The sequence below is a fragment of the Montipora capricornis genome, chromosome 5, assembly GCF_036669925.1.
Source record: "Montipora capricornis isolate CH-2021 chromosome 5, ASM3666992v2, whole genome shotgun sequence".
Lineage (NCBI taxonomy): Eukaryota > Metazoa > Cnidaria > Anthozoa > Scleractinia > Acroporidae > Montipora > Montipora capricornis.
The window spans coordinates 17,091,052-17,103,365 of NC_090887.1; the positions used below are offsets into that span (position 1 = coordinate 17,091,052).

Genomic DNA, 12,314 nt, shown 5'->3' on the forward strand with positions numbered 1-12,314 from the left:
AAATAGGAATTCCCATCTCAAAATAGGAACAAAATAGCAACCTTTCTTTGGATTCTACCCAGTTAAGGGGATCTCAATGTGGGGATAGCTTTCACGACTAAGGTTAGAAAATTTGGCTTTTCACGGCTAATGGTTATTTTTTCCCTTACATGAAAAACAAAGAAACGTCCCTCGTTGAAAATGAAAGTCTTTTTTTGCTTTTTGGGGTTCTCTCTGTTAGTTAGTAGGGTGTTAGTACACATTGAAAAGTATAATTATGTCATTGGTCATCAGAATGCGTCTTACATTTTTGTCAGGACCTCCAACAGGCGGCAAGACAGGATGAGGTAAGAGAACGGATACCCCATGCACGGGCCAATGATAATTTTTTTATTGAATCTAATCTCTGCTACGCAGCTATTTTTGGAGAGGCACCTGGTTGGCCATTTAACACACATTTTTGCACAACTTGGCTCCGCCGTGTAAGAGTTCTCATTAAAACATCTGCTGTTTTGGGTAAATGTGGGCTGAGGTATGAACATCACGTGAAAAATGTCCAGTTCATATAAGGAGAGCGAGCGAGCGAGTTCGCCTCAATCTTGTAAGTTTATCATTTCATACGTGGTTTTTAAGGCCATCTTCGTCCACAGAACTCCCCAGGCTGGCATCATCAAGCCGGAATGTCGGAAAAGCCAACACTTTGAAAGAAAACAGAGGTGACAGATGGTTTCATGCAGACTGGGACCCCTAAACATGGCGGTTCACGAGTGAAGTCGTCTCTCTGGCCTTTCTGTGGACGAATTCCACGACCTTCCGATACAATTTGGGCAAGTTTTAAAACCTAAAAACCTCAATCGATGCGGTATTTTGCTGGTAGGACTGGGTGGCCCGACACTTATGAAAAAATATATATATTTAAAGTTAGGATCGAGTGTCTTCCCTTGTCATGGAATGGCAGAATTACGCAGAAATCTTTTTGGGCATGAGGGAGGCAAGATTTATAGCCAGATACTAAGGAGTAGGCCTGAAGTGTGCTGTTAACGTAGAGTTTGGATTTCTGAGCAAGTTTTTATCATAGAAAATTCGCGAGAAAGCTCTGCTTTCATTTCGCTGTAATCCTTGTGTCAAAGAAACGGTATAATGTAAATAAGAGAATAACGAGATTTATATTTGCAGATCACTTGTCCTCTCACTACTTAAGTCAAACTCTACATCTCTATGCAATAAGCGCATCCGAAATCTCCTCATATTACTTTATAAAAGTATGTTTTTTTGTTTTTTTTGGAAAAAAATTGGGTTTTTCTGCTTATATGAAAAATAGGTTTTCTCTCCCGTCCTCTTCTTATGTACGATCTTCGCGGAAATTACATTCTGTCCCTCAATAAACCTAGAACAACCAGTTGTGGTCTTAGTTCTTTTTTCTTACGTATCAGCTAAGTTGCGGAATGCGCTACCTGATTTTATCCGTACCTATGAGTTTCCTGGTTTTAAAGGAGAATCCAGGCCCGCATTTTCTACAGCGGCTTTTCTTTTTAATGAATAAATCTTTAAATATTATGTATTTAGTAGGTATCTGTATATGCTATGTATTTTAGCTGTAAATGTAATGTCTCCAAGGTATTAGCTCCTGTAGTTATTTGGAAATTCCAGATGAAATAAAGCTCATGACTGTATGTGTGTTACCTTTAGCAGGGCGCATGCGCACACTTTGTAATCTGCGACTCCAGCGCTTACCATATGGCAGATAAAACGACTTTTGTCTTAAATATATAAGCCATCTAATTCTTACGCTATATTGACAAGGGCGGTTTGGAGCTGTGAGTAGGCGTGGGATTTGTCACATATGGTTTAGGGGCCGACATATCTCTCCCTCAATGCCGTACCGGGAGGCAAGGTCGGTAGCAGAAAGCAGCGAAGGGCCAACTGCGTCCAAAAGCGATCGCATGGGCCGAAATCCCGGGATGACTCGTTTGGTACGACGCTCCAGCGCCGGTGTCTGGAGGTACTGCGTTTTTCTTTCTTGTTCAAACATTCCGTCAGCGCATGCGCAAATGTTCTGGCTCTTCGATACCTAGCCTACCAAAAAAAATTAACATGTTGCTATTTTTTTTTTTTTTAACCAGCAATTGATATTTCAGTTGATTTTATAGGCATAAACGTAAGTTTAGAAGCGTGCGTGTCTGGTCTTGTCTCAGACAGAGGCGAGAGATGGTTTCATGCAGACTGGGACGCCTAAAATGCTCTGATGTAAACATGGCGGTTTACGAGTGAAGTTGTCTCTCCGACCTTTCTGCGGACGAATTCCAGGACCTTCCGATACAATTTGGGCAAGTTCTGAAAGCTAAAAACTTCAATCGATGCGGTATTTTGCTGGTAGGACTGGGTGGCCCGACACTTATGAAAAAATATATATATTTAAAGTTAGGATCGAGTGTCTTCCCTTGTCATAGAATGGCAGAATTACCCGGACTTCTTTTTGGGCATGAGGGAGGCAAGATTTATAGCCAGATACTAAGGAGTAGGCCTGAAGTGTGCTGTTAACGTAGAGTTTGGATTCTGAACAAGTTTTTATCATAGAAAATTCTCGAGAAAGCTCTGCTTTCTTTTCGCTGTAATCCTTGTGTCAAAGAAACGGTATAATGTAAATAAGAGAATAACGAGATTTATATTTGCAGATCACTTGTCCTCTCACTACTTAAGTCAAACTCTACATCCCTATGCAATAAGCGCATCCGAAATTTCCTCATATTACTTTTCAAAAGTACGTTTTTTTGTTTTTTTTGGAAAAAAAATGGGTTTTTCTGCTTATATGAAAAATAGGTTTTCTCTTCCGTCCTCTTCTTATGCACGATCTTCGCGGAAATTACATTCTGTCCCTCAATAATCCTAGAACAACCAGTTGTGGTCTTAGTTCTTTTTTCTTACGTATCAGCTAAGTTGCGGAATGCGCTACCTGATTTTATCCGTACCTATGAGTTTCCTGGTTTTAAAGGAGAATCCAGGCCCGCATTTTCTACAGCGGCTTTTCTTTTTAATGAATAAATCTTTAAATATTATGTATTTAGTAGGTATCTGTATATGCTATGTATTTTAGCTGTAAATGTAATGTCTCCAAGGTATTAGCTCCTGTAGTTATTTGGAAATTCCAGATGAAATAAAGCTCACGACTGTATGTGTGTTACCTTTAGCAGGGCGCATGCGCACACTTTGTAATCTGCGACTCCAGCGCTTACCATATGGCAGATAAAACGACTTTTGTCTTAAATATATAAGCCATCTAATTCTTACGCTATATTGACAAGGGCGGTTTGGAGCTGTGAGTAGGCGTGGGATTTGTCACATATGGTTTAGGGGCCGACATATCTCTCCCTCAATGCCGTACCGGGAGGCAAGGTCGGTAGCAGAAAGCAGCGAAGGGCCAACTGCGTCCAAAAGCGATCGCACGGGCCGAAATCCCGGGATGACTCGTTTGGTACGACGCTCCAGCGCCGGTGTCTGGAGGTACTGCGTTTTTCTTTCTTGTTCAAACATTCCGTCAGCGCATGCGCAAATGTTCTGGCTCTTCGATACCTAGCCTACCAAAAAAAATTAACATGTTGCAATTTTTTTTTTTAACCAGCAATTGATATTTCAGTTGATTTTATAGGCATAAACGTAAGTTTAGAAGCGTGCGTGTCTGGTCTTGTCTCAGACAGAGGCGAGAGATGGTTTCATGCAGACTGGGACGCCTAAAATGCTCTGATGTAAACATGGCGGTTTACGAGTGAAGTTGTCTCTCCGATCTTTCTGCGGACGAATTCCAGGACCTTCCGATACAATTTGGGCAAGTTCTGAAAGCTAAAAACTTCAATCGATGCGGTATTTTGCTGGTAGGACTGGGTGGCCCGACACTTATGAAAAAATATATATATTTAAAGTTAGGATCGAGTGTCTTCCCTTGTCATAAAATGGCAGAATTACCCGGAATTCTTTTTGGGCATGAGGGAGGCAAGATTTATAGCCAGATACTAAGAAGTAGGCCTGAAGTGTGCTGTTAACGTAGAGTTTGGATTTCTGAACAAGTTTTGATCATAGAAAATTCGCGAGAAAGCTCTGCTTTCATTTCTTTGTAATCCTTGTGTCAAAGAAACGGTATAATGTAAATAAGAGAATAACGAGATTTATATTTGCAGATCACTTGTCCTCTCACTACTTAAGTCAAACTCTACATCTCTATGCAATAAGCGCATCCGAAATTTCCTCATATTACTTTATAAAAGTATGTTTTTTTGTTTTTTTTGGAAAAAAATTGGGTTTTTCTGCTTATATGAAAAATAGGTTTTCTCTCCCGTCCTCTTCTTATGCACGATCTTCGCGGAAATTACATTCTGTCCCTCAATAAACCTAGAACAACCAGTTGTGGTCTTAGTTCTTTTTTCTTACGTATCAGCTAAGTTGCGGAATGCGCTACCTGATTTTATCCGTACCTATGAGTTTCCTGGTTTTAAAGGAGAATCCAGGCCCGCATTTTCTACAGCGGCTTTTCTTTTTAATGAATAAATCTTTAAATATTATGTATTTAGTAGGTATCTGTATATGCTATGTATTTTAGCTGTAAATGTAATGTCTCCAAGGTATTAGCTCCTGTAGTTATTTGGAAATTCCAGATGAAATAAAGCTCATGACTGTATGTGTGTTACCTTTAGCAGGGCGCATGCGCACACTTTGTAATCTGCGACTCCAGCGCTTACCATATGGCAGATAAAACGACTTTTGTCTTAAATATATAAGCCATCTAATTCTTACGCTATATTGACAAGGGCGGTTTGGAGCTGTGAGTAGGCGTGGGATTTGTCACATATGGTTTAGGGGCCGACATATCTCTCCCTCAATGCCGTACCGGGAGGCAAGGTCGGTAGCAGAAAGCGGCGAAGGGCCAACTGCGTCCAAAAGCGATCGCACTGGCCGAAATCCCGGGATGACTCGTTTGCTACGACGCTCCAGCGCCGGTGTCTGGAGGTACTGCGTTTTTCTTTCTTGTTCAAACATTCCGTCAGCGCATGCGCAAATGTTCTGGCTCTTCGATACCTAGCCTACCAAAAAAAATTAACATGTTGCTATTTTTTTTTTTTAACCAGCAATTGATATTTCAGTTGATCTTATAGGCATAAACGTAGGTTTAGAAGCGTGCGTGTCTGGTCTTGTCTCAGACAGAGGCGAGAGATGGTTTCATGCAGACTGGGACGCCTAAAACGCTCTAATGTAAACGTGGCGGTTTACGAGTGAAGTTGTCTCTCCGACCTTTCTGCGGACGAATTCCAGGACCTTCCGATACAATTTGGGCAAGTTCTGAAAGCTAAAAACTTCAATCGATGCGGTATTTTGCTGGTAGGACTGGGTGGCCAGACACTTATGAAAAAAAATATGTATTTGAAGTTAGGATCAAGTGTCTTCCCTTGTCATGGAATGGGAGAATTACCCAGAATTCTTTTTGGGCATGAGGGAGGCAAGATTTATAGCCAGATACTAAGAAGTAGGCCTGAAGTGTGCTGTTATCGGAGAGTTTGGATTTCTGAACAAGTTTTTATCATAGAAAATTCGCGAGAAAGCTCTGCTTTCATTTCGCTGTAATCCTTGTGTCAAAGAAACGGTATAATGTAAATAAGAGAATAACGAGATTTATTTTTGCAGATCACTTGTCCTCTCACTACTTAAGTCAAACTCTTCATCTCTATGCAATAAGAGCACCCGAAATTTCCTCATATTACTTTATAAAAGTATGTTTTTTTGTTTTTTTTGGAAAAAAATGGGTTTTTCTGCTTATATGAAAAATAGGTTTTCTCTCCCGTCCTCTTCTTATGCACGATCGTCGCGGAAATTACATTCTGTCCCTCAATAAACCTAGAACAACCAGTTGTGGTCTTAGTTCTTTTTTCTTACGTATCAGCTAAGTTGCGGAATGCGCTACCTGATTTTATCCGTACCTATGAGTTTCCTGGTTTTAAAGGAGAATCCAGGCCCGCATTTTCTACAGCGGCTTTTCTTTTTAATGAATAAATCTTTAAATATTATGTATTTAGTAGGTATCTGTATATGCTATGTATTTTAGCTGTAAATGTAATGTCTCCAAGGTATTAGCTCCTGTAGTTATTTGGAAATTCCAGATGAAATAAAGCTCATGACTGTATGTGTGTTACCTTTAGCAGGGCGCATGCGCACACTTTGTAATCTGCGACTCCAGCGCTTACCATATGGCAGATAAAACGACTTTTGTCTTAAATATATAAGCCATCTAATTCTTACGCTATATTGACAAGGGCGGTTTGGAGCTGTGAGTAGGCGTGGGATTTGTCACATATGGTTTAGGGGCCGACATATCTCTCCCTCAATGCCGTACCGGGAGGCAAGGTCGGTAGCAGAAAGCAGCGAAGGGCCAACTGCGTCCAAAAGCGATCGCACTGGCCGAAATCCCGGGATGACTCGTTTGGTACGACGCTCCAGCGCCGGTGTCTGGAGGTACTGCGTTTTTCTTTCTTGTTCAAACATTCCGTCAGCGCATGCGCAAATGTTCTGGCTCTTCGATACCTAGCCTACCAAAAAAAATTAACATGTTGCTATTTTTTTTTTTTAACCAGCAATTGATATTTCAGTTGATTTTATAGGCATAAACGTAAGTTTAGAAGCGTGCGTGTCTGGTCTTGTCTCAGACAGAGGCGAGAGATGGTTTCATGCAGACTGGGACGCCTAAAATGCTCTGATGTAAACATGGCGGTTTACGAGTGAAGTTGTCTCTCCGACCTTTCTGCGGCCGAGTTTCAGGACCTTCCGATACAATTTGGGCAAGTTCTGAAAGCTAAAAACTTCAATCGATGCGGTATTTTGCTGGTAGGACTGGGTGGCTCGACACTTATGAAAAAATATATATATTTAAAGTTAGGATCGAGTGTCTTCCCTTGTCATGGAATGGCAGAATTACCCGGAATTCTTTTTGGGCATGAGGGAGGCAAGATTTATAGCCAGATACTAAGGAGTAGGCCTGAAGTGTGCTGTTAACGTAGAGTTTGGATTTCTGAACAAGTTTTTATCATAGAAAATTCGCGAGAAAGCTCTGCTTTCATTTCGCTGTAATCCTTGTGTCAAAGAAACGGTATAATGTAAATAAGAGAATAACGAGATTTATATTTGCAGATCACTTGTCCTCTCACTACTTAAGTCAAACTCTACATCTCTATGCAATAAGCGCATCCGAAATTTCCTCATATTACTTTATAAAAGTATGTTTTTTTGTTTTTTTAGGAAAAAAAAAGGGTTTTTCTGCTTATATGAAAAATAGGTTTTCTCTCCCGTCCTCTTCTTATGCACGATCTTCGCGGAAATTACATTCTGTCCCTCAATAAACCTAGAACACAACCAGTTGTGGTCTTAGTTCTTTTTTCTTACGTATTAGCTAAGTTGCGGAATGCGCTACCTGATTTTATCCGTACCTATGAGTTTCCTGGTTTTAAAGGAGAATCCAGGCCCGCATTTTGTACAGCGGCTTTTCTTTTTAATGAATATATCTTTAAATCAAGTGAAGCTATGATCTTCGCAGTTATGAAAGCAATTTTTGCAATTGCGTAGAGAAGCCTGAAAAATTCAGGACTTCAACGGGGTTTGAACCCGTGACCTCGCGATTCCGGTGCGACGCTCTAACCAACTGAGCTATGAAGCCACTGATGTTGGGAGCTGGTCATATGTGGGTTCTAATGGTCCCGTGAGGAATGAATCAATGATGAAATGGTATATGAAATGAATCATATATGAACTGCGGATATGAAATCAAGTGAAGCTATGATCTTAGCAGTTATGAAAGCAATTTTTGCAATTGCGTAGAGAAGCCTGAAAAATTCAGGACTTCAACGGGGTTTGAACCCGTGACCTCGCGATTCCGGTGCGACGCTCTAACCAACTGAGCTATGAAGCCACTGATGTTGGGAGCTGGTCATATGTGGGTTCTAGCTCAGTTGGTTAGAGCGTCGCACCGGAATCGCGAGGTCACGGGTTCAAACCTCGTTGAAGTCCTGAATTTTTCAGGCTTCTCTACGCAATTGCAAAAATTGCTTTCATAACTGCGAAGATCATAGCTTCACTTGATTTCATATCCGCAGTTCATATATGATTCATTTCATATACCATTTCATCATTGATTCATTCCTCACGGGACCATTAGAACCCACATATGACCAGCTCCCAACATCAGTGGCTTCATAGCTCAGTTGGTTAGAGCGTCGCACCGGAATCGCGAGGTCACGGGTTCAAACCCCGTTGAAGTCCTGAATTTTTCAGGCTTCTCTACGCAATTGCAAAAATTGCTTTCATAACTGCGAAGATCATAGCTTCACTTGATTTCATATCCGCAGTTCATATATGATTCATTTCATATACCATTTCATCATTGATTCATTCCTCACGGGACCATTAGAACCCACATATGACCAGCTCCCAACATCAGTGGCTTCATAGCTCAGTTGGTTAGAGCGTCGCACCGGAATCGCGAGGTCACGGGTTCAAACCCCGTTGAAGTCCTGAATTTTTCAGGCTTCTCTACGCAATTGCAAAAATTGCTTTCATAACTGCGAAGATCATAGCTTCACTTGATTTCATATCCGCAGTTCATATATGATTCATTTCATATACCATTTCATCATATCTTTAAATATTATGTATTTAGTAGGTATCTGTATATGCTATGTATTTTAGCTGTAAATGTAATGTCTCCAAGGTATTAGCTCCTGTAGTTATTGGGAATTTCGAGATGAAATAAAGCTCATGACTGTATGCATGTTACCTTTAGCAGGGCGCATGCGCACACTTTGTAATCTGCGACTCCAGCGCTTACCATATGGCAGATAAAACGACTTTTGTCTTAAATATATAAGCCATCTAATTCTTACGCTATATTGACAAGGGCGGTTTGGAGCTGTGAGTAGGCGTGGGATTTGTCACATATGGTTTAGGGGCCGACATATCCCTCCCTCAATGGCGAACCAAGAGGCAAGGTCGGTAGCAGAAAGCAGCGAAGGGCCAACTGTGTCCAAAAGCGATCGCACGGGCCGAAATCCCGGGATGCCTCGTTTGGTTCGACGCTCCAGCGCCGGTGTCTGGAGGTACTGCGTTGTTCTCTCTTGTTTAAACATTCCGTCAGCGCATGCGTAAATGATCTATGGCTGTCCGATATTTAGCCTACCAAAAAAATTAAGGTGCTGTTTTTTAATAAGGAATTGAGATTTTAGTTGATTCCAAAGGCATAAACGCATTTTCCGACTTGGAAACCCAGGATGAAGCATTTCATGTCAATAACCTTTGCAAAATCTGACTGATATCTTTTCCTCACATATGAATTGAACATGTTGTGAGTGCTACGTTGTGACTGTAAATTTTTCTGTTCTTTCACACCCGCCCACAGGTTTGGCTAGTACATCTTATCAAAAATTTATAACAATGTCTAAATGGGAGGCTCTGAAGCCGTTTGGCATTAGTTTTTTTACAGGAGATGCGATCCAACGAGTCCTGGGGAATTAGTTGTTCTAAGACTGCATTTTAAGCGTTTTGAAAACTGTTTATTTCTCAAAATATATTTTTTCAAATACATTAGTTTACTTTACAACTTTTTAGAATGGCGATGCGGGATGTCACTATTTGAAAAGAGGAAAAAAGTAGAAAGAAAATTGTCAATCCGCTTTATTCGCTAGGTTTGATGCTTGATCTTTGCATTATGATCTTTCAATAGTGTGTGTTAACGTTCTAATAAACAGATCAATCAAAGACTTCTTTCAGATCAATATACCATAAAATTCCGAAAATAAGCCCCTTCATGTATAAGCTCTTCCAGATACAAGCCCCGCAAACTCGTAAAATGTAAGCCTCGGGCTTATTTTTAATAACTTTACGGCATGTTAGATATGGAGTAGGGTAGCTAAAATACGAGTTTTATTTTCTTGCTAGTAACGCGAAAGAGCTGCATCCATGGGTCCAGCATATAAAAACTATCCCAGGGAACCTTTTAGTTGCTGTGAAAATAGAAATTCTTATCCAGCTCACAAGAAACTAAGAAACTAAGCTCTCATAACCAAAGTCTAATAAATTCATGATTTAATTAACTATGACACGAAGAGATGAAGTCTGATATTGTACGCTGTTCTTTATATGAGCTTTTAAGCATTTATCTAGAGAACCTTAATATCTTGAAAAAGTTACCTTTAAACTAAGAAAAGCACCTTAAGCAAGCAAAGCATCTCAAAAAAGCAAAGTATCTCAGGCAAACAAAGCACCTTAAGCGAGGAAAGCATTACAAGTAAGCAAAGCACCTCAAGGACGCAAAGCATCTCAAGAAAGCAAAGCACCCCAAGCAAGCAAAGCAAGTAAAGCATCCAAAGCAACCCCAAGCAAGCGAAGCACCTTAAGCGAGCGGTCTGGAGCAATGATTAGGCGTGGGATTCGTCTCATATGGTTTAGGTGCCGACCTATCTCTCCCTCAATGCCGTACCGAGAGGCGAGGTTGGTAGCAGAAAGCAACCAAAAAGCTGCTTCCAAAAAGCGATCGCACGGGTCCAAATCCCGGGATGACTCGTTTGGTACGTTGCCTAACATGAACGGTTTTCCGGGGAAGCTGGCACTAGGAATCATGAACATCCAAGATGTCGGACGAGCTGAAAGAGGACACGAGTGTGTTGACAGGCTTGTTATCAACTACAGATCAACTCGAATCTCTAGAATCTCTTGATGCAGCGTTCACTACAAATACTAGTTCCTTCAGACAGAGACATGTTTCAGATTCTGTAAGTTTAACTGGGTATTTGATGTAGTTTTGATTCCGATATCCGTTTACATATGACCATTTACATGGTTTAATTTTCCCTTGAGAAAGATGATGTGCAGATCTGTAACCTGGGAATGGGCAAATGAACAACTAAAATGAAATTACACTTCCAGGAAGGAATCGAACCTACATTCATGACCTACGTAAGAACCATCGAGCTACAACAGTTTATGATTCCTGGTTAGCTGGGATCGTATAATTATTCTAGGTTCTTATACAAAGTGTCCTCTGGTCAGCCGGATCTAAAATGTAATGTAATTCTACATGGCAAACTCAACAGTCTATTGATACCAGTAAAGGTGTATCATTTTTGGGAAGAAGTTAATGTGGTTGACCCAGCTATCCCGGGGTCTTGACCTGTGCATTTGAACAGATACACAGAAACATGGAATCTAGTTCTTTTATATTTGTACATGATAAAGAATTAAAAGTTCTTATGATGACGTCAGCTGTGCGTCTGTCAACTAATAGATCATAGGCAAGACCCAATCAAAATGTGTGCATTACTTAATTGAGCTTATTATGTACACAAATAGAGTTTGATTCAAACAAGCATTCTAAAGCTCAGCCCTGATAACTTTGTGGTGTGCTTTCTCACACGGTTTAATCATCAATCTTGCTAACCTTTTTTTTGCTTTGTATTGTAACTTCTGGCTTCTTGGTTTTTTCATTTACTATATTGTCCTTGTACTTTCAGGGTTTTCAATAAAACCCAGTGCCTGGTTAAACTCTCTGGCTATAATTTCACTAGTTTGGTTAGGAAAGCACCCAAACTTTTACAAATAATAACATAAGAAAAATGCACCAAAAAACATAAACACTGGATGGGCCAAGCTCTGTTCATGAAAAAAGCAAAATAATCCTGGTCCAAATGTACATGTACAGTGTATAAGATTTTCTGGAGAAAAATTCTACTGGACCCATCTCAAAGCATGCACATTAACCACTTCTTGTCCCTTCACCTCCCACTCCTTAAATTTCTCCATCCACTGGCATTCCCATTGGAAACCCAATACTTCATGCTCAGTCTATAAATTGAATAGCCCTTATTCACGATAGCCACCATGTTGGTTTTCAAATAGGCCATTTTACAGTTGTTTGCTCAGCGACCAAGCCTATGAATGGCTGCGAGGCTGCCGGTGACCTTGCATTGATACAGACCTCACTGCTTTTATCATGTAAATTGTGTTGTTGTAACGCTAATTAGTCCATATTAACATTTCAAAAGCATGAAGGTTTGTATCAAAACAGGGTCACCGGCAGCCTCGCTTCCATTGTTAGGCCTGGTAACTTAGCCACAACTGTAAAATGGTCTATTGTCATGCAAAGTAGCCATGTGTTATGCTGGGGGGCAAACATTGGAATAAAGGCAAATTGCGGAAAATTGGCTAGTTGAAATATTGAATTAACATTGCTATAAGTACATTTTAGAATTTAGAATTAAGTACCTTTTATAATAAGTTTATATCTTTTGATTGCCTACGACATTTTTACTTTC

General features: G+C 40.4%; 1 protein-coding gene across 1 annotated transcript in view; it reads left to right on the forward strand.

Annotated features, from left to right (window-relative positions):
* Positions 1 to 10,545: 10,545 nt before the first annotated feature.
* The window catches only part of LOC138049691 (vacuolar protein sorting-associated protein 8 homolog), a 34,429-nt gene continuing 32,660 nt past the window's right edge, over positions 10,546 to 12,314 (forward strand). Inside the window, 1 exon segment of the mRNA XM_068896095.1 lies at positions 10,546 to 10,775. Within this exon segment, the coding sequence (XP_068752196.1) occupies positions 10,635 to 10,775 (141 nt within the window). The 5' untranslated portion in view covers positions 10,546 to 10,634.